Source organism: Lissotriton vulgaris, chromosome 2_2 (assembly GCF_964263255.1).
Source record: "Lissotriton vulgaris chromosome 2_2, aLisVul1.2, whole genome shotgun sequence".
Taxonomy (NCBI): Eukaryota; Metazoa; Chordata; class Amphibia; order Caudata; family Salamandridae; genus Lissotriton; species Lissotriton vulgaris.
This window is the reverse complement of record NC_141688.1, coordinates 155,793,846-155,820,702: the sequence shown is the minus strand read 5'-3', so window position 1 is coordinate 155,820,702 and position 26,857 is coordinate 155,793,846. Positions and strand designations below refer to the sequence as shown.

General features: G+C 38.7%; 1 protein-coding gene across 2 annotated transcripts in view; it reads right to left on the bottom strand.

Moving 5' to 3' along the window:
• LOC147729175 (sodium-coupled monocarboxylate transporter 2-like) overlaps positions 1 to 26,857 on the bottom strand; it is a 278,703-nt gene that overhangs the window by 244,108 nt on the left and 7,738 nt on the right. Inside the window, exon 1 of one of the 2 annotated variants that reach the window (XM_086959486.1) lies at positions 19,905 to 20,463. The exons of the other annotated variant lie outside the window; for it this stretch is intronic. Within the exon in view, the coding sequence (XP_086815612.1) occupies positions 19,905 to 20,261 (357 nt within the window). The 5' untranslated portion in view covers positions 20,262 to 20,463. Of the gene's footprint in view, positions 1 to 19,904; positions 20,464 to 26,857 lie in introns of those variants that run through there. 2 annotated transcript variants of the gene reach the window in all.

The following is a 26,857-nucleotide window of genomic DNA, read 5'->3' as shown; positions in this document are numbered from 1 at the left end:
TTACCCACAAACTAAAAACTGACCCTGAAACCTTACAAAACCCCTTCACCCACAAACAAAAAACTGACCCTGAACATGTAAAATACCCCTTTGCACACAAAAAACAAACAAACCCTGAACGGAAAAAATTAACCTTTGATAAAACTACCCACCCTTATCCACTATAAACTCGACATCCCACTCCAAAAATTATGATACATTTCTTTAGCAAATATCTACTAAATTATATATTTATAATACTTTTTACTACATACACAAAATACCAAACTTTAAAAATGAAACATAATTGTGTTCAAAATTTCGGATTTAAATAATATGTATATAAAATTACGAAATGAAAAAATAATTAAATACAATGCGAAATGTTTTATTCTATGATTACAGTATACTTTGTTTATACACTACCCACCCTTATCCCCTTGAAACTATACATCCCACTCCTAAAATAATTAGACAAATATTTATAGAAAATATATAAAAATAATATATTTACAAATCTTTTTCGTACATACACAAAAGCAAACTTTAAAAATGTGTACTATATTCGATAACAATCGATATCATTTCGCATAATTCAAAATGTTTTTTTATATTTTTGAAATTTCGCAAATTAATAAGAAAATGCGAAATATTTATTTATATAATTGCCCTACATTTTTTAAAACACTACCCACCCTTATCTCCTATAAACTCTACATCCCGCTCCTAAAATTATTTCACTAATATTAATAAAATATAAATGTATTATTTTATATTTATTATACTTTTTAGTACATACACAAAATTTATAAAATTAATTTAATATACTCCCTAAATTTCGATAAAATTTCGAGTACTACTAATATTTTCATAAATTATCGAAATTTTGAAATTTAAATGAAAATTCGAAATTTTAAATTGTAAAATTACACTATACTTTTTTAAAACACTACCCACCCTTATCCGCTATAAACTCTACATCCCGCTCCTAAAATTATTTCACTAATATTATTAAAATATAAATTTATTAATTTATATTTATAATACTTTTTAGTACATACACAAAAATTAAAAAAAAATTTAATATACTCCCTAAATTTTGATCAAATTTCGCCTACTACAAATATTTTCATAAATTATTGAAATTTTGAAATTTAAATGAAAATGCGAAATTTTAAATTGTAAAATTACACTATACTTTTTTAAAACACTACCCACCCTTATCCCCTATAAACTCTACATCCCGCTCCTAACATTAATATACAAATATTTAGTAAAAATTAAAATATTAATATATATTTACACAATTTTGTAATATATATCCAAAATAAAACTACAAATAATTTAACAATACTCCAAAAATTTATATAAACATTCGCATTTTACAAAAATTTGATTTAAATTTCGAAAATGTATAATTTTACTTCAAATGCGAAATTTATTATTCCATAATTACACTATACTTTTTTAATACACTACCCACCCTTATCCCCTATAAACTCTACATCCCGCTCCTACACTTATAACTAAAATTATTTAAATTATATGTATAAATTACCTTATATATAAACAACATTTAACTATATCATTACTTAACATACGTTAAATTATCACTTTTACATATCGATATTTTTGCAAATCGATATTTTCTGCTTCGATATTACTGATTTCGACATTTATGTCTTCGATATTATTGACACACACATAAATCGATATTTTCTACGACGATATTTTGGTTTGCGATATTTCTTACCATCGATATTTAGGACTCGATAATATGGTACTTCGACATTAACAACTCGATATTTTGACTGTCTACCCATTTATTTGTACATGCGAGGTACTTGTGCTATCCGATCTCTCTGGCATCGTTTAATTATTTTCAACTACATGCTGGCCTCACCGCATTTTTCAAGTGATTATCTGCTCATCGTGCTTCCTCTGTGTTCGATTTTTGCTTTCCTTCACAAGAAGCTTTCATCACACGCAGAGCGTCCTACGGCTGATGGTGCTTCTGTCATTGCGCCTAGCCTTGCTGACGTATTGCCGTTACCTAGCAACCACACGGAACTACACGGAGATCGAGTTCAAGGTCTTCATTTAGCTTTTTCTTCCAGAGCGGGGTGAAAAGTTTGAACTTGTAAGCCTTCGCGTGTCTATTATTTCAAAGTGTTAGGCTTCTGCTTAATTTATTTCAAAGCAACTTACAACATTAACAAAGCAACTGTGAGCATTAACTGGTATGGTGATTAACCATTTACTTTACTAATATTTTAAACTATTCTATTTTCTACCATTTCTTTTATTAATTAACTTGCTCAATTTTACAGTTGAATATTTCTCCATCACTAAATACGTTTTATACAAATACAAATTTCACAGTTATAACTAGTTTAACTTAGTGACTTTCAGCATGCAATTCGATCCTCCAGCAAAATTTTTACAAGTTAAAGGTGATCCTCCTATGCCGTGGGCTAGATGGAAAGAGGAATTCTTTAATTATATGAGGGCTATTAATGGAGAGCGTATGGGAGCTGAAAGAAAAAAAAGTATTTTACTCCATTGTATTGGCTCTGGGGGTCAAGAAATATTCAGAACCTTGCCTCAAAGTTTTTTACCTTCTATATATATATATATTGACATCAAATGCTGAGAACCGCCGAGCTAGCAAGAGAATCACCTCTAACATATTATAAATCGAACAACAACTTGCCGAAGCTACGCGGCACTCAAAAACTGATATTGATGAGATTAGAATAAAGCTAGTTGAATTACAATCTTGTATTAAAAAAACTTTAAGGGAAAGATATAGCGCAAAAATCCATAAATATAAACTAGCTCAATATGAAGGTGGCGATCGCATGGGCAAAGTACTTGCATATAAGACTGTGGATAAAAAAGCTAGAACTAACATCAAGGTAATAATGGGGTTAGATCAAGGCATTTATGAACAAGCAGACCAAATATTAAATCCGTTTGCTAACTATTACCAAAACCTATACACTCCAGATAATATACCTGCCAAAAGCACAATAATAAAATACCTCAATAAATATTTAGCAACACAAAGGGATCTAAATATAGCAGTTTTTCAACAATTAAACTCAAAAATAACACTAATTGAAATAAAACGAGCAATCGACGCTTTACCGCTAGGAAAAGCAGTTGGTGAGGACTGTTTGCCTTTGGAGATATATAAAACCTGTGCCCAAGAACTACTACCACTTTTGGAAAATGTGTTCAACTCAATACTCATATCTAAGAAAGCACCACCATCTTGGAAAATTGCTAAAATAATTTTTTTCCTCAAAAAAGGCAAACCCGAAAAAGAGTGCGGTTCGTACCGGCCAATCTCTTTGCTCAACTCAGATGTTAAGATTTTCTCTAAGATATTAGATATATCACCTTGCTCCTATTATGCCTGAAATGGTTAATTTACAACAACACGGCTTCGTAACGGGTAGAGACACTACCGCCCACGTAAATATGGCAATCACAGTTTTTGATGTTGCTGAAACTATTCACACTCCACTCGGTATGATCTTGTTAGATGCGGAAAAGGCATTCGACCAAGTGGGGTGGGAATACCTGTGGGAAGTACTAAAGAAAATGGGTATATCCGGACCATACCTGGACTGGGTTTGCTCATTATACGATAACCCACTGGCCAAGATTAGTTTTGGGGTTAAAGACTCAGCTAACTTTAAGATCGGAAGCGGAACAAGGCAAGGTTGCCCTCTCTCCCCATTACTTTTTGCTTTATCTCTTGAACCTTTTTTAAATGCACTAAATGAGCAGGCTAATATCATTCCGGTAAACCATGGTGAAAAAACCCTCAAATTAACAGCGTTTGCTGATGATATTGCAATTTATACAACAGATATAAATAAAGCGCATTGCTTATAATTGGTGAAGCGACAAAATTTGGTAATGTATCTGGATATAAACTAAATGTGAGCAAAACACAAATCATTGCTAATTATACCCCAGAAGAACCTATATATAATATATGCCAAAATGCTATATATTTAGGAATTAAATTAGCTGTGAATGTGGAGAACATATTAAACATGAATTATGAAGTTTTACTAAAAGAAACTGCTTTAAGTCTTAAAAAAATGGCACAAGATACCACTTTGTTTAATTGGACGACTTAATTTGATAAAAATGAAGATATTACCCAAAATACTTTACTTATTTAGGGCTATACCACTACAACCTAATAAACTTTTTTTTTAAAGCTAGATGGCATATGTAGCAGTTTTTTATGGGGGTATAAAAAAGCACGAAGGGCTATCAAGTTTCTGGAATTGCCATTATCAAAAGGTGGTCTCACATTTCCTGATTTTAATTTGTACTTTCTAGCAATCTTTTTTCGTCAAATAAGGAGCTTAATGAAGAATGAAAATCCATTATTTTTCCATCACTACATGCTAGGGCCTGATAGTAAACAATTCGTATTTCGTGCACACGACCCAAACTATTTCAAACGTGTTAAATTTAAGACGGCTAAACATATTAAAAAAATCTGGGACCAAATCTTGTCTATTGACAAAAGTTCATTTTTTAATGCTGAACTTAGACTCTGCAACAATCCAGGTCTTCCTGGTATCTTTTCTGATGGGACGGGAAGCCGGTGGATTAGACATGGTATTAATACACTGGGAGACCTCTATGGATCAAAAGGAATCTTAGATTTTGAAAGATTGAAATTAACAAATGGTCTAACAAACGATATGTATTTTAAATACATACAAATACGAGACTTCTTTTGTTGCAAAATGAAAATAACTGAAATAACCCAATCGGATGTACTAGATTGTTTATAGTCTGAAAAAACAAAATCATTAATAAGCTTGGGCTATCAACATCTAGCTAAAGGCAAGGGTGACGACACACTCAAAATTGCAACAAAATGGTCTGGTAGACTTAACATGGATATCAATCCTACACAGATTGCAGCGGCACTATCCCATTTAAATAGTATAGTACATTCTTTCAATCTTAGATTACAATCCTACAGAACAATTATACAACTTTATTATACTCCACAAAGAATATCTACTTGGACACAGGGGAATTCAATAACAGATAAAACTAAATGTCCAAAATGTGACATATATGCAGCTGGAATAGAACACATGTTTTCTTGTCCTAAATTATCTATATATTGGAATGGAATAATGGAAGTCTTAAAACACAAACAGATAATAACTCCGGTGCTTTCTGCACACTTAGTCCTTTTAGATATACAAGAAACTAACTGTCTTAACAAGGACCTCATAACTATACTCTTTGCATGTGCAAGATTAGTTATAGCTAGAACATGGATATCTAAGGATCCCCCTAATGTTTCAGAATGGTGTGCTTTGGTCAGCGAAATAAGAATTATGAAACTCACATTAGCAAAACATACAGGCCCAAAAGCCTTTAAAAAAAAGAAAAGATCTGGAAACACTTTTTTGAACCTTAAAAACTGGAATTTCTTACTTGTGACTATCTACTATCAGTTGGGCACTATATATAACTATCTAGAATGTACTCTTTAACTTTTCCTTTTGTTTTCCCATTTCTCTGTTGTTCTTTTTACAGTTAAAAATTTTATTCAAGCTAATATTATGTCACTTTACTGTTACATGAACCGATGTATTTTTCTTTTTTCTTATCTTGCAATAATAAATATATATTTTTTAAAAATGATAAGATTATATTTTTGGTGGCCAGGCATGGACAGACTTATTGACCACACTGTTAGGGAGTGCAATGAATGTTGTGATAGTGATAAAATGTTCATATTCCTCCTCTAAAACCTGTTAAATGGCCTCAAGTTCCATGGAATAAGATTGCTTTTGATATCTCTGGCCCTTTTTCTATTTTACCTGAAACATCACGCTTTGCACTTGTCATCATTGACTATCACTCGAAATGGCCAGAAGTCAAATTTGTTGCCAAGGCTACGACAAATGCTGTTATTAGTTTTTTCAGAGAAGTGTTTGCACGAGAGGGATGTCCTGCCAATTTAATGCAGAGATGGAGAATTTCTTGAAGAGCTGTAAGATTAAACATATTTGCACATCACTTTATGAGCCTCTTGAGAGCGGCCAAGTTGAGCGCTTTAACCGAGTGTTAAAAAGTTTTATATCTGATGCAGTTAAAGAAAAAGGTAATTGGTTAAGTGTTCTTAGGGAAAAATATTATGGACTTATCACATCACTCCACACACTACCACGGAGATCAGTCCCTTTAAATTATCTAAGGGAAGAGATCCAGCTTCAGATATTTGTCCTTGGTGGTTTTGTAAAAACCTGGAATAGAACAAAGTTGACATTAATGTAATTGCTGATAAAATTGGTTGTAAGCAGGACAAAGCCACTTTATGGTACAATAACAAGTGGAAAACAAGGGAACATAATTTGGAAGTAGGCGATTGGGTCAGGATCTTAAAACCTTTCATGGTCAGTACGGTTATGAGTAAGTATGGTAGACCCATTCAAATTAAAAAAGTGTTTTGTAACACAGTTGTTACCTAAGATGGTAAAGTGTGGAATTCAAGAAAGGTGGCTAAGTGTCCTGTAGAAAATGTTAAACGATTTCAGGAATTTCATACTCATGATAACAAGTTCAGTAATAAATCAAAATCTGATTCTGTGGCATCAAGAATCAAAAAGAATGTTCGGGTCAGAATAAGGCTCAATTCATTGCAAGATTTTGTATAGTTTAAATTATTTTGTATAGTTTATTTTGTCTGTTTCTTTCTCCTTTAAATTTCTTTCAAATGAGGGAGATGTGTTACATCTCATATCTAGTATCGTTGAATTATATACGTGTTTATCTTTGTATGTCTTTAAGGCATGCGACCTGTTATGTTTCTGTGATAGCTCCATATTCTAAACAGGGCTTTGTTAATGTAGCATTCGGTCTTTGGAAGGCAGTTGTAACCTGGCCGTCATACTGTCAAGACTTATGCTGTGCTGCTCATTAAACTGATTACTCAAATTTCTGGGATTTATTTTTTACAAGAACACAAAGGAATCAACTGACAGTCTCTGCCCTTGTTGGATGTACATGTTTTACTGAGAATGTCAGACTTCATTCTCACATGACTGAGAAAGATAATGTGAATTTACAGAAAATATGCTCTCAGTTCAGCTTATAGATCACCTTCTAAACCTCTGTTGGAAAAGCATGAGAAAATAGTTTTCTCTCAAACATGATTCATGATATCCCAGCAGAAGGTTTTTTCACATGGTAAAAGCACTTTAGAACACACCACAATTTCTAAAATGAGTATGGTACCATCAACAAATGATTTATAATGTAACTAAAGTCTTAAAACCTTCTATTAACTGCAATGCTTTTAATGAGGTGCTATCATGCATATTGGTCCCAAGAAGGCTGCCAACACTTCTTAGATGAAGTGCTGACAGCCAATCAGATCTCACGATGAGATGTGTCGTTAGGCTCCGCCCAGATATACAAGTATTTTTTCCCTTTAATAACTAAAAAACTACTGATTTACACCATTTAACTAAAAGGCATGAGTGTGAACCAAGGACTACCTCTTTGCCAAATTTGTTGTAATTCTATTCAGCAGTTCGGGCTGTAGCTGCGATTAAAGGATCCTATGGAAAATTGCATGGGGAAAACAAGTTTTGGGACCCCCTTTTTTTCTGCCCCCACTTGACAAATCACCCCGAGACTTTCAGGATAGGAGCAGACTGGAGCGGGCCATAAGGTTTCAAAATTTCGTGAAGATTCATCGTCCGGTGCCAAAGTTATTCCAAATAGAATGTTGCGGATTTCCTATGGAAAATAGGTCCTAACTACAACTACCTACTGGTGGGTAGTTAGGTAATTTAGTATCATATATATGTATATATAATTTATTGTCAGACTGTTAAAATAAAATGAATTCCTATGGGTTGTTAGTTTAATAAACTGCTTCCATTGTTGTTTCTGGTAGTGTGTTGCAGTACCAGTGGCTGGCTATGTGTGGCGTTTGATCTGGACTTGTGTATGTATATTAAGGCTGTTTTGACACTATTATGGCTGTAGAATGTTTAAAAGTGTATTTAAGAATTGCAATGACCTTATTCTTTTGAGGTTGTGTGTTTTATATTGGCATTTCTGTCTCCAACCCCTGTTTAATTTCCTCAAAACCTCTCATATTTTTTGTTATTATCCCCATTTTACCAGCTCTGTCCTTGTTCCTCCCACATTTACTAAAAAAGTAGTTTACCTATATGTTTCGAGATCTCTGCCACTGTAGTGGGGACATATAGACAGTAAACATATGAGATAAGGAGAACTTTGGCTGTAGATTTGTGAATTGGATTTTGTGGTACATGAGTAGTACTACTGGAGTACTAGTTTCCATACTACAAAATAAAGTTTGTGAATCAGCCCTCTATTGTTAATGGTTCATGTCTAGTACATTTAATATGTTGAAGTCAGAACTAGTCAGGCTATCTTTTAATTGTGAACTTGTTCAGATTATTATTAAGACCTAAAGGGCATATATAATATTGTCCCCAAATGATTAAGTATGTTAATAGCTTAGATGAAACATAATATATGCTGATCAATTTTCTAAAGGCATAAGGGAGTTGTTCTTTAATTAAGCAAATTACTGTGTTATTGACACATTGGTAAGGCTGTAGTTAGTGCACAGTGCCTGCATATTTAATGATGGAGAGGTGAATGAAAGGTGTTTCTTCTATAGATAGTTAAAATAGATTTAAAAAAGGTATGGTACTGTGGTATAAATATCATCTAACAAAAATATAGTGTTTGAAGTATCATTTACGAAACTATTTCCCTAATGGAGTTAATCTTAGGACATCAACACATAACTGAAAAGTGTTTTGTCCACAATATTTATGTCACACAATACTTTGGTTATCAATATTCTGGAAAACAGTACTAAATTCATTTTCAGCATATAATTATTGATAATCAATATCTGATGCACCCGCTTCTGAACTTTCCAGGCCTGGATAAAAAAAGTTACTGCTACCAAACATGATTGAGAGCTCATGTAAGTGGATCAACTTCAGCATTCAGGATATACCTCGGTTCCACAGCTGAAGAGAAATCCAATCTCCTAGTAATACATGATTATCAAAATGTAATCTGTATTAAAATTATATATTCAAGGAAACAAGTATGGGCACCTGAGTAGAGAGTTACTGTAGTGGCTGATTCAACCTAATCGCACCTTTCATGTATGAACAGAGGTATACAAGAAACAAGCTGCTTTCACTTCAAGCTTCTGGTAAGAAACCCTCCTGTGTCATCCTTCATTCACAAGTTGATATTAAATGCTCCTTGTGTAACTTTACGCTTAGTAACTTAAAAAACAAAGACATTTCCATATTAGAATCAGAGTTAAGGAAAGATTAAACACACACTGATTTTTTTGGTCTGTTCATTAGTGAATATGAGATCCCTGATCAAAAATAAAGTGGAATCTAATGATGTTATCAAGTCCAACAAAATAGAACTTGTTTTCATAACAGAAACATGGGCTGATCCATCGGCAGGCCCTGACCCTGTAACCCTTAGGCTATTCTCTTCACAGACACGACCGGCCTAATCGAAGAAGTAGAGGCCTTGATATTATATATAAAAAATTAACTTATGCAGCCTTCTCCCCACTCATTCATAATTCAGATTTTGATATCCTAGCCTTTAAAATCAAACTAAATGCTGAAAATATGTTCACTGGTCGCCTCGTCTATCGACAACCAAACCCTACGCCATCATTTATCCAACAACTCAGTCTCAGTCTTCAATCCAGATTTGATAACACTAACTAGTCAGTACTTTGTGATTTTAATTTTCATCTTGAGAACAGATTAAATAAATATTCTGAATCACTTATTAAAACCATGGGGAGCCTAGGCTTAAATCAGATAATTTATGTGCCCACCCATGTGGCGGGACAAACCTTAGATGGGATCTACACCAACATCCTTTCCTATAATTCTGTAAGGTCTTACCACATTCCTGGTCAGATAACTCAGAGCTGTTGTTTGACATCTCATCCACTGATAAAATGCCCCCTCCCACATCGGCACTTGTGATTAGAAAAATTCTCACATGGCAAAAATTTGACTCTGCAAGCCTAGAATCTACTCTCAAAAAACAATACCAACTCCTGCTGAAAACTTAGACCAAACAATTTCCAACTACCATTGTTGGCGAAATAATGATGCCAATCAACTAGCCCCTCAGAAAGATCAGAACCATAGTACTCTTACCGGCTAAAAACTCCAAAAAGAAGTGTGCCATAAACTAAAAAGAAAACGGAGATGTCACTACAAACTAGTCGATAAAGAATCATATAAAAAATCCTTAAATTATTACAATATCATGATGTTTGAGGCAAAATCAACTTCCTTCACACAAAAAATTGAATTTGCAAAAGACTCCGCTAAGGAACTCTTTGAAATGGTGAAATTGTTATCCAATATTGCCGAAAACTGAAATACTAATGCTGGTCAGACTTTCTGTAATACATTTTCCTCCTTCTTTTAGTCAAAAGTAAAGGACATTTTCTCAGCCTTTTAAAAAATAAAAAAAATGTCAGCTAGAACTACCTCAGATTTAAAACTCTTAACTTCTTTTTCCCCACTTACCACTGAATAAGTGGCCAAACAGATAAATTCCATGGAATCTGCTTCTCCCGAGGACCCATGTCCACCCCAGATTCTTCACCAGATACTGAAAGTAATTTCAGCCATTAAGAAAATGGGGTAACCCAAAAGTCATGGACCTGGGTGAATTGAGGTATTAAAGACAATGGTCCTATTCGAATACTACGAGTCGAGCTAAAAAACGCTGATTTCTAAAGCAGAAGCCACCTGATCCTGTTTGACAGAGGCTAGAAACATTAAATGATTACAGCGCATACCATGTGTGACCTTAGCTGATATCATAGTGACTGGGGTTAGCTTCGAGAGGCTACACACATTATTAACTCAGACAAGGTGTGATTTACTTAATCTGGGACACATTGGGAATATACAACCTTTGGTCCCTCCCTAGGGGTCATCTACAACCATTGGTTGTCCCCCCTTTAGTTCTGATGAAGACTCGCACGGCTTAGGCTCAACTGACCGACATGCCTTAAGACGAGTCGAAACATCGACGCCCCTGTTATTCTCTAACCTGGACCCTGCCCTGCCATATGTATATTTTTGTGCAAAAATTCTGTGGATTAAATGTGAGGATTGTTGAATTTCTTCTATAAATGTGTACATAATTTAATCCTTGTGGCCAGGTTAACGAGGACGGTGATCTATTGAACCATTCCCCTGTATATAATTATTGTAAATATTTTATGTCACTACCTTATGGAACTTCTTCCATTCCCCATTCACTTGACACTTCCTAATCGCTTAACCTTCTTTTGCATTTTTCCTTGGGACAACCTACACGTTTACATTTATATGAATTTATAACTGTGATTTGCTATGTTTAATCTAGATACAATGAATTAAATTGCTTCTAGTTTTTGAATTAGGTTGTTGTATTATCCTTCTTTGAATGGTGCATTTATTTGCTAGAGCTTGACTTAGAGATATGCTCCAAAATAGTATATGATCAATTAACTATGTACTGATTAATTCTGTTACATTGAATAATAGGTCAAGGACCATTGTCTTTACTACCGAAAGTAATTTCAGAGCAGCTGACAAACATTTGTAACGAGATGCTACCCACAGGGCACTTTCCTAAATGTTTGAAGAGACCGTCTATCCTACATCTAATTAAAGAAATCTAACCTCCCATGACCCAATCCAAGCAATTGTTGGCCATATCTTGGCAGCCCCTGCAAAGATCACAGACAAAGCTATGAACCAGCAGCTAACAACCTTTATAAATGCCAATGGTCCTTTGGATGCCACTCAATTTGGTTTTAGGAGCTAAAATAGAACAGAAACCGCACCAATAGTTGCATCAGGGACCATAGGAACTCATATCGATGAATGAGAAAATGCCCCCTTGGTCTTATTAGCCCTCTCAACAGCATTTGACTTGGTCAATCATAATTTTCTGATTGCTCGCCTCTACTCTCAGCGGCACAGCTCTGGGCCTATTGGCATATTTTTTGTTTGAATGAGAGCAATACGTAGAAATAGATGATTTTGATTATCATCCCTTCACCCTTCCCTGTAGTTCTCCACAAGGTGCTTCTTTAAGCCTTACTCTGTTTAACTTATATATTACACCTCTGACTAAACTTATCAAATCTTTTGTGTTCTCTACTATATCCCACGTGGATGACATCTAGGTTTGGTCTCACTATCAGGCAACTCAGGTCATGGAACCATTCAATTCCACAATAGCATGAAATACATAGGCGAGTGGATGAATGAAAGGTGTTTAAGTCTCAAATCAGGAAACCTGAAATTCTTCTCTTTTGCAACAATGCATCTGTTTGGTCACCCAGCAGGTGGCCCCAGGATATGGACACCTTGTCAAAGCCAGATAAAAAGATAAAAATGTTAGAAACCTGGGCATAATCTTTGACTAACTTTCAACAACCTGGTCAATTAAATAGCTTCTTCTGTCTTTTTTATCCTAAAAACTATCAGAAAAAATCAACTCTTTTTTTACCCAAGAATCTGCAAAAGACAGTCATTACTGCTCTAGTACGGTCAAAATTGGATACTTTCAATGGATTCTATATTAATATACAACACAAGTTACTATCCAAACTGCAAATACTACAAAATGCAGCAACACGACGGGTGTTTGCTTTACCCAAACATCACTCAGCGACCATTGCACTTGCGAAACTATACTAGCTGCCCATAAAAAAAAGAATTGCCTTCAAGACAATGTGCATTGCTTTAAAATCGGTATAGAGTCATACTGTTGATGTTTAAATATCAATATGCCATAATATCGATGTTTAAATATCGATGTGACATAATATCGACCTGCAAGAATATCATCAACTAGAATATCGACATGCAGGTAAGAAATATTGTTTTTCTTCATATCGAAGTTAGTAACATCGTTGTTAATAAAATCGAAATTTATTTCAGTGTTCTATAATTTAGTTTATGTGTTAAAAGTATAGTTTATTTTTCTAATGTATGTTTGAAATTTTTAGTAATTAATTTTATGTTAAGTAATTATTGCATATTTTATTTCCATAGCGGGTTGTGGGTTTATAATGGAATAGTGTGGGAAGTAATTTAGTTATAATATATTTATTAATAATTTTTGGAAGTTGTTAATTTTATCAAAACTAAATATAGCGTTTTAGTTCCTTAGAGGGTTGTGGGTTTATGGGGGAATAGAGTGGGAAGTAATTTAATTACAATTAATTAATTAATAATTGTATTCATTAATATTTATGTATTTAATAATTTAGAGTGTTAATTGTGTTCATGAATCTGTAATTAATTGGTTAATAATAGGTTAATAATGATTGATTATTAACTGGTAAATATGTAAATTGAGTAGTTTTTTTATGAGCCGGTTGTGGATTTATAGGGGAGTGGTGTGGGAAGAAATAAAAATGTTATATTTTTTATATAATATTTAGTTATTGCTATTTTATAGTTGTAATAGTGTTAATTTATTACTGATTGTTTCATATTTGCTTTTCATTGTTATTAGTTAATTAATTTATTATTAAGCAACTATGTTAAATGTGTCATGTTTTACAATATTGGTGGTGTCATTTATAGGGGGATTTGATGGGAGGTAAATTATTTTTTATTATTTAAGTATTTCTTAATCAATTTTTATTATTTTGCTAGAGTGAAAATCGTAAATTATTCTACTCCGCTATCCAACACTTTCCCTACTGCTGCAATTGTTGGAGTGGGAATAGTACATTTTTCCCCTCCGCTTTCCAACACTTTTGTATAGTTGCACTAGCTGGAGTGGAATAGTAATTTTATCCCCTCCTCTATTCAAAACGTTCTCTACTGTTGCACTTGTTGGAGTGGGAATAGTAATTTTATCCCCTACGCTATCCAAAACTTTCCCTACTGTTGCACTCCGTGGAGTGGGAATTGTAAATTATTGCCCTCCGCTATCCAACACTTTCCCTACTGTTGCACTTGCTGGAGTGAGAATAGTAAATTATTCCCCTCCGCTATCCAACACTTTCCCTACTGTTGCAATTGTGGGAGTGGGAATAGTAAATTATTCCCCTCTACTATCCAACACTTTCGTTACTGTTGCACTCTTTGGAGTGGGAATAGTAATTTTATCCCCTCTGCTATCCAACACTTACCCTACTCTTGCACTCCCTCGATTGGGAGTAGTAATTTTATAGCCTCCGCTATCCAATATTTTCCCTACTGTTTTAGTTAATGTAGTGTAAAATGTTGTTAAGATTAAATAATTGTTTTAATATTTTAAATATATATATATATACAATTTTTATATTTATGTTACAGGTGTTATATATATATATATATACGAGGATCAAAATGTACAGAAAGGTGTTCACAATGTTTAGAATGTATAGAGTGTAAATATTTGAGAATATGGGGTCATAATGCCATGATATGCTGATACACAGCAAGATTGTTTTTGTTTTTGTTTTTATTCATTTACTATGATGAAAAGAGGCATTAGTACATCATGAGGGTTAAAACACATTGTAAATATGCCATTGTGTTTGATATTTGAACCCACTTAGTAATGGCCGCCATGATGTTAATATTTGCACGCTTGTCCTTTTTCCTTCTCACTTAACAGGAAGTGAAATGTATATATGGTGCCGGGTAGAATGGCACATACTAACACTGACGAAGGACTAGAGGTCCGAAACGCGTCTGTTTGTTTTGGTCAGAACCAGTAGCGGTCGGCAGTAGGTGTTTCTATAGGGCGGTGACGTGGGCAGGAGGAGGGGCAGGGTGGGGGGAAATAATGTATGGATTACGGAGTTTTACAGGTAAGTAAACATTTAAATACATAAAACGAATTTCGTTGCGCACACTGCATCACCAAATGTGATGCAGTGTGCGCAACGAAATTCGTTTTATGTATTTAAATGTTTACTTACCTGTAAAACTCCGTAATCCATACATTATTTCCCCCCACCCTGCCCCTCCTCCTGCCCACGTCACCGCCCTATAGAAACACCTACTGCCGACCGCTACTGGTCAGAACGCCGTATTAAATTCTTTTGCAACATACCCCCGTGAGTGCGTTTTTCGTCTCTGGAGAAAGGGTCGAATGGAGCGACAATATATATATATATATATATATATATATATATATATATATATATATATATATATATATATATATATATATATATATGTATTTATAATTTGTATTATGTTTCTGACATTTTATAATTTAATAAAATAATTAGTTATCAATATTGAGTAAATGCATATAATAATTTTATATAGGTATGTTTAATTGTGTTTTATATTACATGTATATTTTATTATTTATATTTATTATTTAATTTCTTTTCTATCATTTTTAGGACATTTGAAAAATTACTATATCTTGAACAACAATATTTTAAACAACGATATTTTGGTTTTGATATTTTTATAGTTACCTTTGTAGAAATAGGATGTAGATATTTTATCCATCGATATTCTTGACACGATATTCTGGTAGGTCAATATTGTTGTCGTCGATATTATGTCAGTGATCCTTTAAAAGCACTGCACAATATTGGCCGGACTGCCAAATTTAAAAGCTTTCCTGGTACACCTCCACCAGAACTTTACACTCTATGGCCCCAAAAAATGTGGTAGTCCCCAAAGTTAGGCAAGCCCATTGGGTAGGCAGACGTTTTGTGGTCTGTACTGCAAAACTATGGAACTCACTCCCTCTTGAACTTAAAGAATCAAAGAATATCTTGCATTTCAGGAAAACGTTCAAAACATGCTTTTTACTCACTAAATTCTTTCATACTTCAAAAACTCACCAGGAAAAAAATCTATTTACAAATCAAATAACATTACATTTTTTAGATCAAAGAAGAAATTACGGCCAGATGAAACAGTGTAAATGTTCATGATCGGCCGGGAAATAATATTACATTTTTCTTTTCTATTTTTTTTTTGTGCAGTCTTCTTGGTTTCATTTACCAGATAAAACATGCGTCGGTATGATTTTATACTCGGACTTGCATTTCAAAGTGTCTACAAGTCAATTTAGTGGAGCATTTCTGCAGTTTGTAGTTTCGTGCCTCATCATCACTGCTTCCCGTCCCTTCAAGCCCAAAGACCTCTTGAAACAGTTGTTTGTATATCTATGTGTAACATCAGTCGAAGGACCTTCTATCAGACCCGTTTGTTTTCACTCGTCAGTAAAATAGGTTAATAAGTGATCTTTCGCTGCTGACATTTGCTTATGATATGTGGTCACAATTTTCAACATGACTAGTTAAATGTGAAGTTTAAGATCCAAGCAAATCTATGGAAAGGGCAAAACATATGAAATTGTCAAAAAGCTGGAAGGTTTCTGTTGTCACTTAGGCTGGCAAACACACCAGCTGGTAGCCGGTTATCATCTGCATGCTGTTGCCACCACATGGATTCACAGTTGCTGGAAGTCCCAAGCTGTAACATCTGGAAAGGGAAAGGGGAAGTGCACAACTGCTGAGCCACAGCTGTTGTGTTTCCCTGCTGACAGGCAGGGCAAGGACAGCCCTAAGTGACAGTAGGAAAACAAAATTCCCGGCAGTCTGCAGTTCTGTCATCTTGGGAGAAACATCTAGTGGCAGAGAATGTGTCTGATGAAGCGAAAGCAAAAGTTTGGAAACGTCACCCTTCTGTAAGAATGTTTCCTATTTTTCCCAATTTCACTGACAAAGGTCTTCCCTTCTGAGGATGCCAAGTTTAATTTTCGTTTTAAATTCCCAGAGTCAAGGAGGAATTGGGAAATAATTAAAGTATAAAAGAATGTTGTATGTATGGACTTGGCGAACGTTTTATATAAATAATTCTTCGATATGAGTTCTGCTACCCTGAAATACGTGCGTTCACCATTCCAAACTGGATGTCAGTCATAAACCAATGACAGATTTATGGCAGTTGTACAACTGCATAAAGAATGCAAAGAAAATCTGTATCAGAATCGTGTTGAGTTATTTTGCACCTTCATGTGATTTTGAACTTGAAGGCGATTTTGTTTCAAAATATGAAACCACAATGCTGCTCATTTTGCACCTAAACGTCCTTTACACCTAAAGCTAGTTTACAGTTAATGAGGATTTGTGGTTCTTAACATTTTCCACACTCATGCTGTAGTTGCACCAGGGGTGATTTTTCAACTAAGGGGCATATTTATCAAAGTTTTGCGTCATCCTTGCACCACGCAAGGGTGACACAAAACCTAAACGAGATTTATCAAGGCAAGCAATGCCTCCTGAGCTTGACTTACCAACATTTTTAGACCTGAGAATGCGTCAGAATTGCAAGTGGCCCCACTAGTTGATGAAACAAGCTGGAGTGGGAGATACATTTAGGAGTTGGAGTGTAACCAATGAATGGACCATTGAACGAAATGTTATTTAAGAGGTAAAGGCTTGAGTTCAAATTGCCTCAGCATTGGAATAGGGTGCAACGAGGAGAAATACCTTTATTTCTCCTTATTGTTTGTTTTTTCTAGATGTGCTGCATTCTGCAGCACACGTACAAAGGGGAAAATGCCGATGAGGATTATTTTTGTGCAATAAAGTGTCCCCGACTGCACTAAAATAATCCCGCATGCAACACATGCACCCTTACAACATGAGGCAGTGATGCTTGCATTAGCTCTCGGTAGCTAAATGTGTACTTGGCCTGGACAAGAATGTGCCTTATACTGGTTAATACAGTGCACTCCTGCCCTTTCCCTTTCATGCAGTGAAGCAAGGAGATTTGCCGCGTTGCGGGATCTTTTCATGAATATGGCCTTACCAGTGCCGGCAACCAAAAGTGTTTGTTCCAATAGATACGAGTGTGACAGGTATTCTGAAACATTGTCCTGCACTCAGGCTAAGTTTTAACTGATGAGGGCTAAGTAGACTGAAACTGACAAGAGGTTGATTTTATTTTGATCTGCAGGGGGCCTTGCTGCAGTGTTCCTACTAGGACAGGTCTCTGGCTGGTGACATAATGGATGACAAACGATAAACCTGAATATGGCCCACGTGATCGCCATTGGCTGAGATTAATTCAAGCATTACTTCCATCGATGCGTCAGTTCATTAAAAGAGGACCTAGATGCAGTAAAATGTGTGCAGCACCGTGAAATGCTGCAGTGCCGCCTTGTACAATGGGTAAAATAAAATTGTGAAACATTAAATGCTCAAAGGGTTTCAAGCCAATGATGTTTCTGAGGGGGCTCGATCTAACTGCTGCTTTTAGACAGTGTGAAGCCTTCTCTCTCAATATAAGGTCATGGAAGCCCTGTTTTAGGAGAGATTTATACCTAAGGGGCCAGGGGAAATTTCTGTATGCGCGCTACAAACCACGGGTAAATAAAATAATATGTGTAATCTCGCAGAAATGAGCTATGCATGGGAAAAACCCACGATTTTACTTTCGACCGGTTTTTGCGCCTGCTTTGATTTCATGCTAAGATTTAATGCAGAGACAGATCACCGCATTCTAGGAGTTACTTTTTTTTGTGGAATCCAAAGAGAATGTTTATGGTTCTTAAAGTGGCTTTGGTGCTACGCTGCGCAAAGCCCTTTTGTGTTGCACTTGCATCACGTTTTGGTCATAAATACACCCTTTTTTGACAAAGGATGAGCAATGCTGACATTTAGGCTAGTTTGTGTTGCCAGATTTTATTTATGTCCCAATGAAGGAACTGTGAATGTAGGCTCTGATGTAATTCTGATCCATACCATTAATTTCTAATGTGAAATTTGACTACCATATTTTTCCTGTGTGTTGAGTGATTCCCCATGGCAGAGTATTGCAGCTGTTCCATGAATGTTCTCTTTCTGAAGACCAATTGCCCACATGTTTTAGTGAGATCTTTATATGGCCATTAAATTTAAAACGAAATAATGTTTAATATCAAATGAGATGCCAGGATGCATGTAACAACTCCTGAGAGATCATATTCACCCCTGGCAAGAACAAAACTACTCTCAAATTCCACAAACATTGTGCTTCTGTGGCCAACTCAAACACCATGATCAACGACAGATAAAATAGTGTCATATTGATCGTCATTAAATCTGTCCTACATTGTTTTTACCACTAAAATGCTTCGCTGCTTTGCACCAAAGGAATAGAGCAGGACAGTTCCATATACACTAAGATGTGCCTCTGTTGTGCCTCTGTTATGCCCTTTCCCTGCACTGGCACAATTTAGAGAGACATCTGCAAACACAGACAGCTTTGCACGCCATAATGGAAGAGTGTCTACTGTGTCTGAAGCATGGGGTTTGTACTGGAAGTGGTTCCTTCCAGTATGAACCCTATCCTTTAGGGCTTTTCCCACAAAGAGAAATATAAATGTTTTGCCTCTTTTAGCGACCCTTCAGAAGGCATAAGACGTTGGCATAAATCCTTGTCTACAATAAACTTCTTTGTAGATGGGTAACTACGTCAGCACCCATGAATGGTTGCATTTAATGTCCTGTGTAGTGAGTCATGATTGTCCAAGTTTACAAAGATTCTCAAAACTTGGATGTTTCACCTGTCCCATCTGCTAGGAAGCTTTTTCAAACATGTGCATTAGGAACAATAAAACGTACAATATAACAATGTATAAAATGAATCATCTGTTGGAGTAAGTTCACTATGTGGCGGGTATAAGTAGTTCCTCAGTTTAGGATGTTCTTGAAAATACCAGAACTGATTAAGTTACTCTCTACATCCAAGGGCCATCAAATGGCTACAGAAAAATATATAACAGGATATCTAGCTTCTATACCTTTTCACCACATCAATGCAGTCGGATATCTTTTATTTCCTTACCTCATATGTACTGGTAATTCCAGACCTGTAGAACACTGGCACAAAGAGTTCCGATGTGATTATAATGACAAACGTATACGCAAAAAAGAAAATGATGAAAGATGCCCCAAAGCGATAGACCTCTGCCGGTGTTCCCAAAACGGTAACCGCTGACATGAAGCTGGCGGTCAGGGAAAGAGCCACTGGGCCACATGTCAACTGCTTACCCCCCACTAGAAAATCACCAGTGGTTTTCTTCTTTCTCTCCTTGATAGCAAAAAATACTCCAATGCTGGCAGAAACCACGAGAAGAGCGGCGAAGATAACATAGTCCCAAACCACAAAAGTTTTACTGGTCGGTGGTATAAAATTCGTCATTGTGATTGAGTGACTTTTAATAAAATCTTGATCTTCATAAAAGTTGGGAAAACAGCCAAATGATGAAAAAAGCAAGATTAATTAAAAAAGGCTTTTGAATCAGATCAGATCCATGCAGGAGAACTGCTCAGAGGTCAGCCAGCACCTTCAAGAGAAATACTGAGATGTGTTCAAAGTATATCACCGTGAGGTGATGTCATTTATTGACCAATAAATCATTCCCTATTTATCAAGCAACTTTGTTTTATTATGCCAAGTTAAACATTAAGACAGTTCATTGTGATTGTAGATGTTGGAACAACTTATGATTTAAAACGTTAGTAATTGCTAGGCTTCATAAGGTCCCTGAAACTAAGCTATGCAGTTCAGCATCACCAAAGCAAAGATCCCTTAAATTAAGTTTTTGAATAACTATTCAAAATATATTAATAATAGTTTAAACTGTAACAGATATATTTATGTTGACGGTCTGCAGTTTATTTTGATAAGTTACTGCCTGATTCACAAAGGTAAATATACTTGTGTAGATTTATTGGTGTGTAAATGTACTCCTAACCCTAGATATAACTGCTTACTTTTTTGCGTTTCAATATTTCTAAGTGGAGAATTACACCTACTTGTAGACTTGCATATTGCCACCTCCTTCAATGAGAGAGTGGAGCTTTGTATAACAGCATTTACTAGTGTAAATGTATTACTGGCAACTTTTAACCTGTTGGTGGAACTCCCTGTCCCTCAGGGTGGACAGCTCCCTAGGGAAAGCATATGGATATTTTATACTGTTAGTAAAGTTTTTTTTCAAATAATTTTTCATAATTTAATAAATAATATAAATTTTGAAGAATGTACTAGCATTTATATTATCTGGAAGATAACTGTTTTTTAAAAAATTTTTTATTTCGAAATCTGTTTTTATAGTTTTAAAAAGCCACACATAGTCATCATACAGCAACGAATAACATTATACCTTATGTCATATTATTAATGTCTGTGCTCCCATAGACTCACATAATGAGCCATTCCTCCTTCAAAGTCTGATGCAATATAAATTAAGTTTCAATAATCGTCTCATTGTACATATACCTATCATAATAGGGGCACATTCTTGACACTTTTACGCCTACTTTTTTTGCAATGTAAGTCAATAAATTAACAATAGACCAACCCAATCAAACTTCCTACCTCTCCCTCGAATTTCAGTGGGCCTATCCTTCCAATCTCAGACTCCAATATGTACATCAGGTACTCCAAATCTTGTTTCGGGATATCTTGGGGACCATAGCCGCCTTTCGCCATGCATTTCACATTATCACATTCACTCATCACCGCACCTGGCCCCTACCACCTTCCCTACTCCAGGTCCGATCCAGCGGAACTCACTGGAGTCTCCTCAGTAGTGCCCACCTCAGAGTCAGTTTCAGGTATCTGAAGTGCTACCACTAGCGATTCCCACGCTTCGGCTGTCAGGCACCCATGTCAGTGTCTATTCTGCGCTCACTAATACCACATAGCATGTCGACTACTTCCTTCCAATATGTTCCCAATTGTCCACTAGTCCACAGCATATGAGGTAACTCTGACCCCTCTAGGCCGCAATGAGGACACTGGGCGGTATCTACCCTGAAATATCGGTTGATTCTGGCTGGGGTTAAACAGGCCCTATGCAATATAAGGAAATGTATTAATTGAAACCTAGCATTCCGTGTGCTCTTCCAGGCCCTTCAGATCAATTGAACCCACGTTGCTTTCGGTATTTCCTTCCCAAAATCCGCCTCCATTTTCCTCGTAACTCTGTCAATGGGCACAGGCCTTCTGTGCTCAAGCGCCTGTAGAGACATGTAATCGCCTTAAACGTCCCCGCGCGGCAGATCATAACTTTCCTGTAATGTTTGAAAAGGCAGTAGCACCCCATCTTCATACAAATCCCCCATGACCTGAATTCCCATTGTTTCCTAGTCTGCTAGTGCTGACCAATCTCCCCAATGTGGGAGGGCAGTGCACATGCCCAGGGGAATCTCCGGTGCATATGGGCGACTGACGTTGACTCTGCGGTGGCTCCGATTCCAACATTGTCATAATGTCCGCTCCTCAGCAGTGAGCGACCTGAGGTGCAAGGGTTGTTTTAACATAGTAAATGAGAGTACATGCCGTAAGATCCACCGGCCCTCTGGGCCCAAAAATTCTTGAGCCAGCGCTTGTGTCAGCCACTGCAGCTGAGCCGCCAGGTAATAAAGTTCAAAATATGGTACTGCTAGCTCTCCGTCCACTCTGGGTCTCATCATGGAAGAAAATGTCACCCATTTCGTACCATTTCCCGATACGAAGCCGCTAACCATTGACTTAATGTGCCTAAAGATTGCCCCCGGTATCCAAAACGGCAATGACCGAAAATAATATAATAGGCGTGGGAGCACCACCATCTTCAGGAGCGCCACCCTTCCGGCTACCGAAAGCGGCAGAGCACTCCAAAATGTCAGATTCCATCGCAGCCCACGTAGGGCCCTTCCTACGTTCCCTTCCAGCAAATCAGCAGGGGCATGATAAATCTTGGTCCCAAGTTAGGGCAGACATGATGGTTCCCACCGAATTCCTGCCACTCGATAAGGGCCTCCCGCTATTGGAACTACCGGGAAGAGACAAGTTTTATCCCAGTTAACCCCCAGTCCCAACATTTCTCAGAACACCCGCAATAGGCATGCCATAGGTTCAATAAAATTCAATTGGGGGGCCATCCGAATCAGGTGTCGCTACGTCAGATGCTGTCCCTTCATTCTCAGAAAAATATTGCTCAATGCCCGTTTCTATATCCCCGCGGAAGACCGCATAATCCAGCTTCTCCAGTCTTAGGCACCACATCGTGATTGCAGGCCTCTCCTGCACCCACCTAATCGTTAGAAGTAGTGGGTTGTGATCCGATATTGTTCTAGCCAAGTTCTCGCTGTTAAGAACCTTCACATGTATGTCAAGTGTGCACATTATGGCATCCAAGCGCAAATTCAGGTCGCGCAATACAGAAAAGAAAGAATAATTATGATCCTCAAGATGTTGCATTCGTCAGGTATCTACCAGACCCCATCTATCCTGCCAATCTCTTCTCGCCTTAGATATTCTATGTTCAGGGGCCTCCGGCAATGGGGGATGCAACCTATGTACATCAACATAAACTATGGAGTTGAAATCTCCTCCCAATATCACAGGGCCAGTCAAGTAAGGCGCCAGCTACCCTGACAGGTGGGAATAAAAGGCCATCTGGTCAACATTAGGGGCGTATATACTACATAGTGTTACATCTAAACCATTCATTCGCCCCCCACCACTACAAACCTCCCTTCTGGATCAGCAAACTGACGAGTCATCTGGAAGGGCACCCCCGCTCGAACCCATATCAGTGCGACCCTAGCAAACGCTGAGTATGTTGTACCGTAGACATGCCCCCGCCACCTCCGTTGCAACGCACAGCTCTCCGCTCTATCAATACGGGTCTCCTGCAGGAAGGCTATGTGTACCCCCTCCGCACCAGATAGGCATGCACCTTGTGACGCTTCCGCATTGTATGCATCCCTCTCACATTCCAAATTAGGCACTTAATATCAAATAGGGTCCCCATAGTGGTCTTCCACTTTCTGGTACCTCTGCATCTGCCCCATGGACACACCAGCAGCCCCTATAACCCCAAACAACTCGCACAACCTTCCCCAACTACTCCTCCCAAGAACAGGTCCTAACAAAACAGCACCCATCCAAATTCTCCACTAAGCTACTTCCTCAGTAGCTACCGGGGAACTCTAACAACAATAACAGGGGGGAGCCCAGGGGCCAGACGCCGCTGAATCAAAAATATACAATCGTCTTGCACCATACCCCATTCCCTGTAACGCCACAGCACCTGCTGCTGTATCCAGAATTAATGGGGGACTCTCACCTCAAGGCCCCCTCTACCCCCCACCCGCTCTCCCACCACCATTACCCCACATTTCACACCATCAAGAAAACCAAAGGGGAATGTCAATACAGCAAACCGCCACCCAGTTCTGGAGAATGTCTTACTGTGCTACGCATCAACCTACTTGTCCGCAGTTCCTGGCGTGACATGAGGTAGAGCGACGCTCGTTGAACCTGATTACTCCGATGCAGTCCCAGCTGACCCCTTCTCAGTGTCAGTTGCTCCCCTCAACTCCGGTCCTTGCTCCTGAGATATCTCCATCCCTGCCTTGAGCGCCACTGTTCTTTCTTTCTCCATCTGAGATGTTGTTGGTCTCTGGGAACGGAGGCGCCATCTCTCCGCCACGGTCGAGGACAGCGCAGCATCCCCTCAGTGGTCCCCCGGCCTTGACCTGCCTCTCCTTGTCCAGCCCTGAAGAACTTAAGCCAGTCCCATGCTTCTTGTGGGGTGCTGAGGAACAAGGTTTTACCGTCCATGGCCACTCTCAAGTCTGATCATCAGAGAGTATTGCAAACTTTCCGCACAGAGTGCTTTCTTAACCTCCAAGAAGGAGGATCACTGCCGCTGCACATCAAAGGTATAGTTGGGAAACAGCGTCACACTACTGTTATCCACTTTGAATGGATCCACGTTGTGCGCTCTATTCAAAAACAGATCTCTGTCCTTGTAATGAAGCAAGCATGCCACCACAGGTCTGGGTGGCCTCCCAGGATTTAACGGACATGCCGGTACCCTATGAGCCCTTTCCAAAGTGCAGAAAGGGGATAGTCCCTCCGGGGCTACTTCTGACTTCAACCAGGCCTCCAGATAGGTCGCCATATAGGTTCCTTCCACTACTTCAGCAGTCCAACCACCCGTATATTGTTTATTCTGTTCCGCTCTTCGGCCTCCTCAGTTCTCTTTTCTAGGGCTTGCAAGCGGCGATGCACGTCCCCCATCTGTGTCTCAAGGGCTTTGCATGCTGGATCCAGTACATCTAAAGTGGCCTCGGTTTGCTTCACTCGGTCCGCCAATTTTGCATGGTCTGCCCGGAGAAGACCCAGCCCCACTGACACCTGCGCTTTGTCCTGCTGTAGAGCATTCCTGGTGTCCGCAATGGCCTAGAGTATCATTTCTACTTGCTGCTGCACCATCTCCTCAGGTTGTGACTACGACGCCTACGTACTCCGATTATCCATTGTCTCCTCTTCCTGTTCTGGGGGCGTGCTCCCCTGCTTGCCCTGCGGCTTACCCATTGTCGTCCGTTCCCCAGGCCCAGTGAGTATGGCGGCTCACCACCAGATCTCCATCAATTCCCAGCTCCTGCCGGCGATAATGCCTAATGATCCTCACTGCGAGGCGTCTTCCTCACACCTCTCAGTATAAGCAGGACATCCCATGGTCGACATGGCTCTCAGGGCACTCTCCCAGGTTCCCTCTGCCAGCCTCGACTCCATCCGGCACAGCACTCAACTAAACTCCTGGTCCCCCGGTGGGTCCACCCCCAGGAGCACCCCTCAATGCTGGGTGTGTTGGCAATAGCTACAACCATCCTTGCCATATGTGCAATGCTCCTGGCGCAGAATGCACAATGTGTCCGCTACCTCACCTGGCTGTATGTGGTGTTCCAGGGCCCCCAATCCCCACGTCCTGGTCGGAACCCTCAGTATGTAGCTTCCACTCCCTTCCTGACACAGCACTGAGAGTGGATCCCCACGGACCAGCAGATGTCAATCCCGCTAAGTCTCCGGTGACAGAGACCACCCACAACTCTCCACCACCGGTGGGCAGATCATGTATCAGCTCCAGACAGCTCTCCTCAAGCCCCAGTGTGGTTGCTCATGCCACTTCGCCGCCTTCTCTCACCACTACAGCAAGAATCTGGGCAATTTCCCAAGTCCTGGTCCATTAATTGGGGCCCCTGTGTGACGTGCCAGTTCACTGCCCTGCTTGCAGGCTCCAATGATGTAGGGGTCTTCCCCCCTGCAATACGACCATTAAAGCAGTCATAGACTATCGTGGCAATCAGCTGACCCTCGGCACCGCTCCTCTGAGGCACAAAATGGCAGTTTTATTGGGACCGTAAGCAGTCCACACCCTGCTCCGCCCACAATCTCAGGCAGGGGAGTTCCTCTTCAGTATGCCCCCAGTTAGTTCCAGCTGCGCGCCCGGGCCCCCGCTATGATACTCACCCTCGCTTGTTGCCCCCTTGGGCACTCCGCACGTCAGCAGGAGATGGAGATAGCAAGGGGAGATAGGAGGGAAAGGCTCTGCTACCCCCTGCGGCCACCACCGCTCTAGTACTGCTTTTGCTGCACCATCCCTGACCACACCAGGAGTCCCCAACGCTCAGCAAGCAGCAGCAGCAATCTAATCACCTGCTCCGCTGCCGCACCTAGCCTCCACCTCTCTCACTACTGCTCCTCTCACTGCGGCCGAACCAGGCGCCATTTTGAGCTACCAGTGTCCCGCCGCATTTCTGTCCCTGGTCCTTCGCGGCGAAGTTGCTCTCACCAGCAAGTGGCACCGGGACCTTTAGAAGTGCGTGCCACGCCGCCAGTTGTCTTTGTGGCCGAAAACCACGGCCCCATACAGGATAATTGATGGGGTTGGAGCGGAGCTCTCAGCTCAAGCTGCCATCCACATCGGCTCCGTAGCCACTCCTAATCTGGAA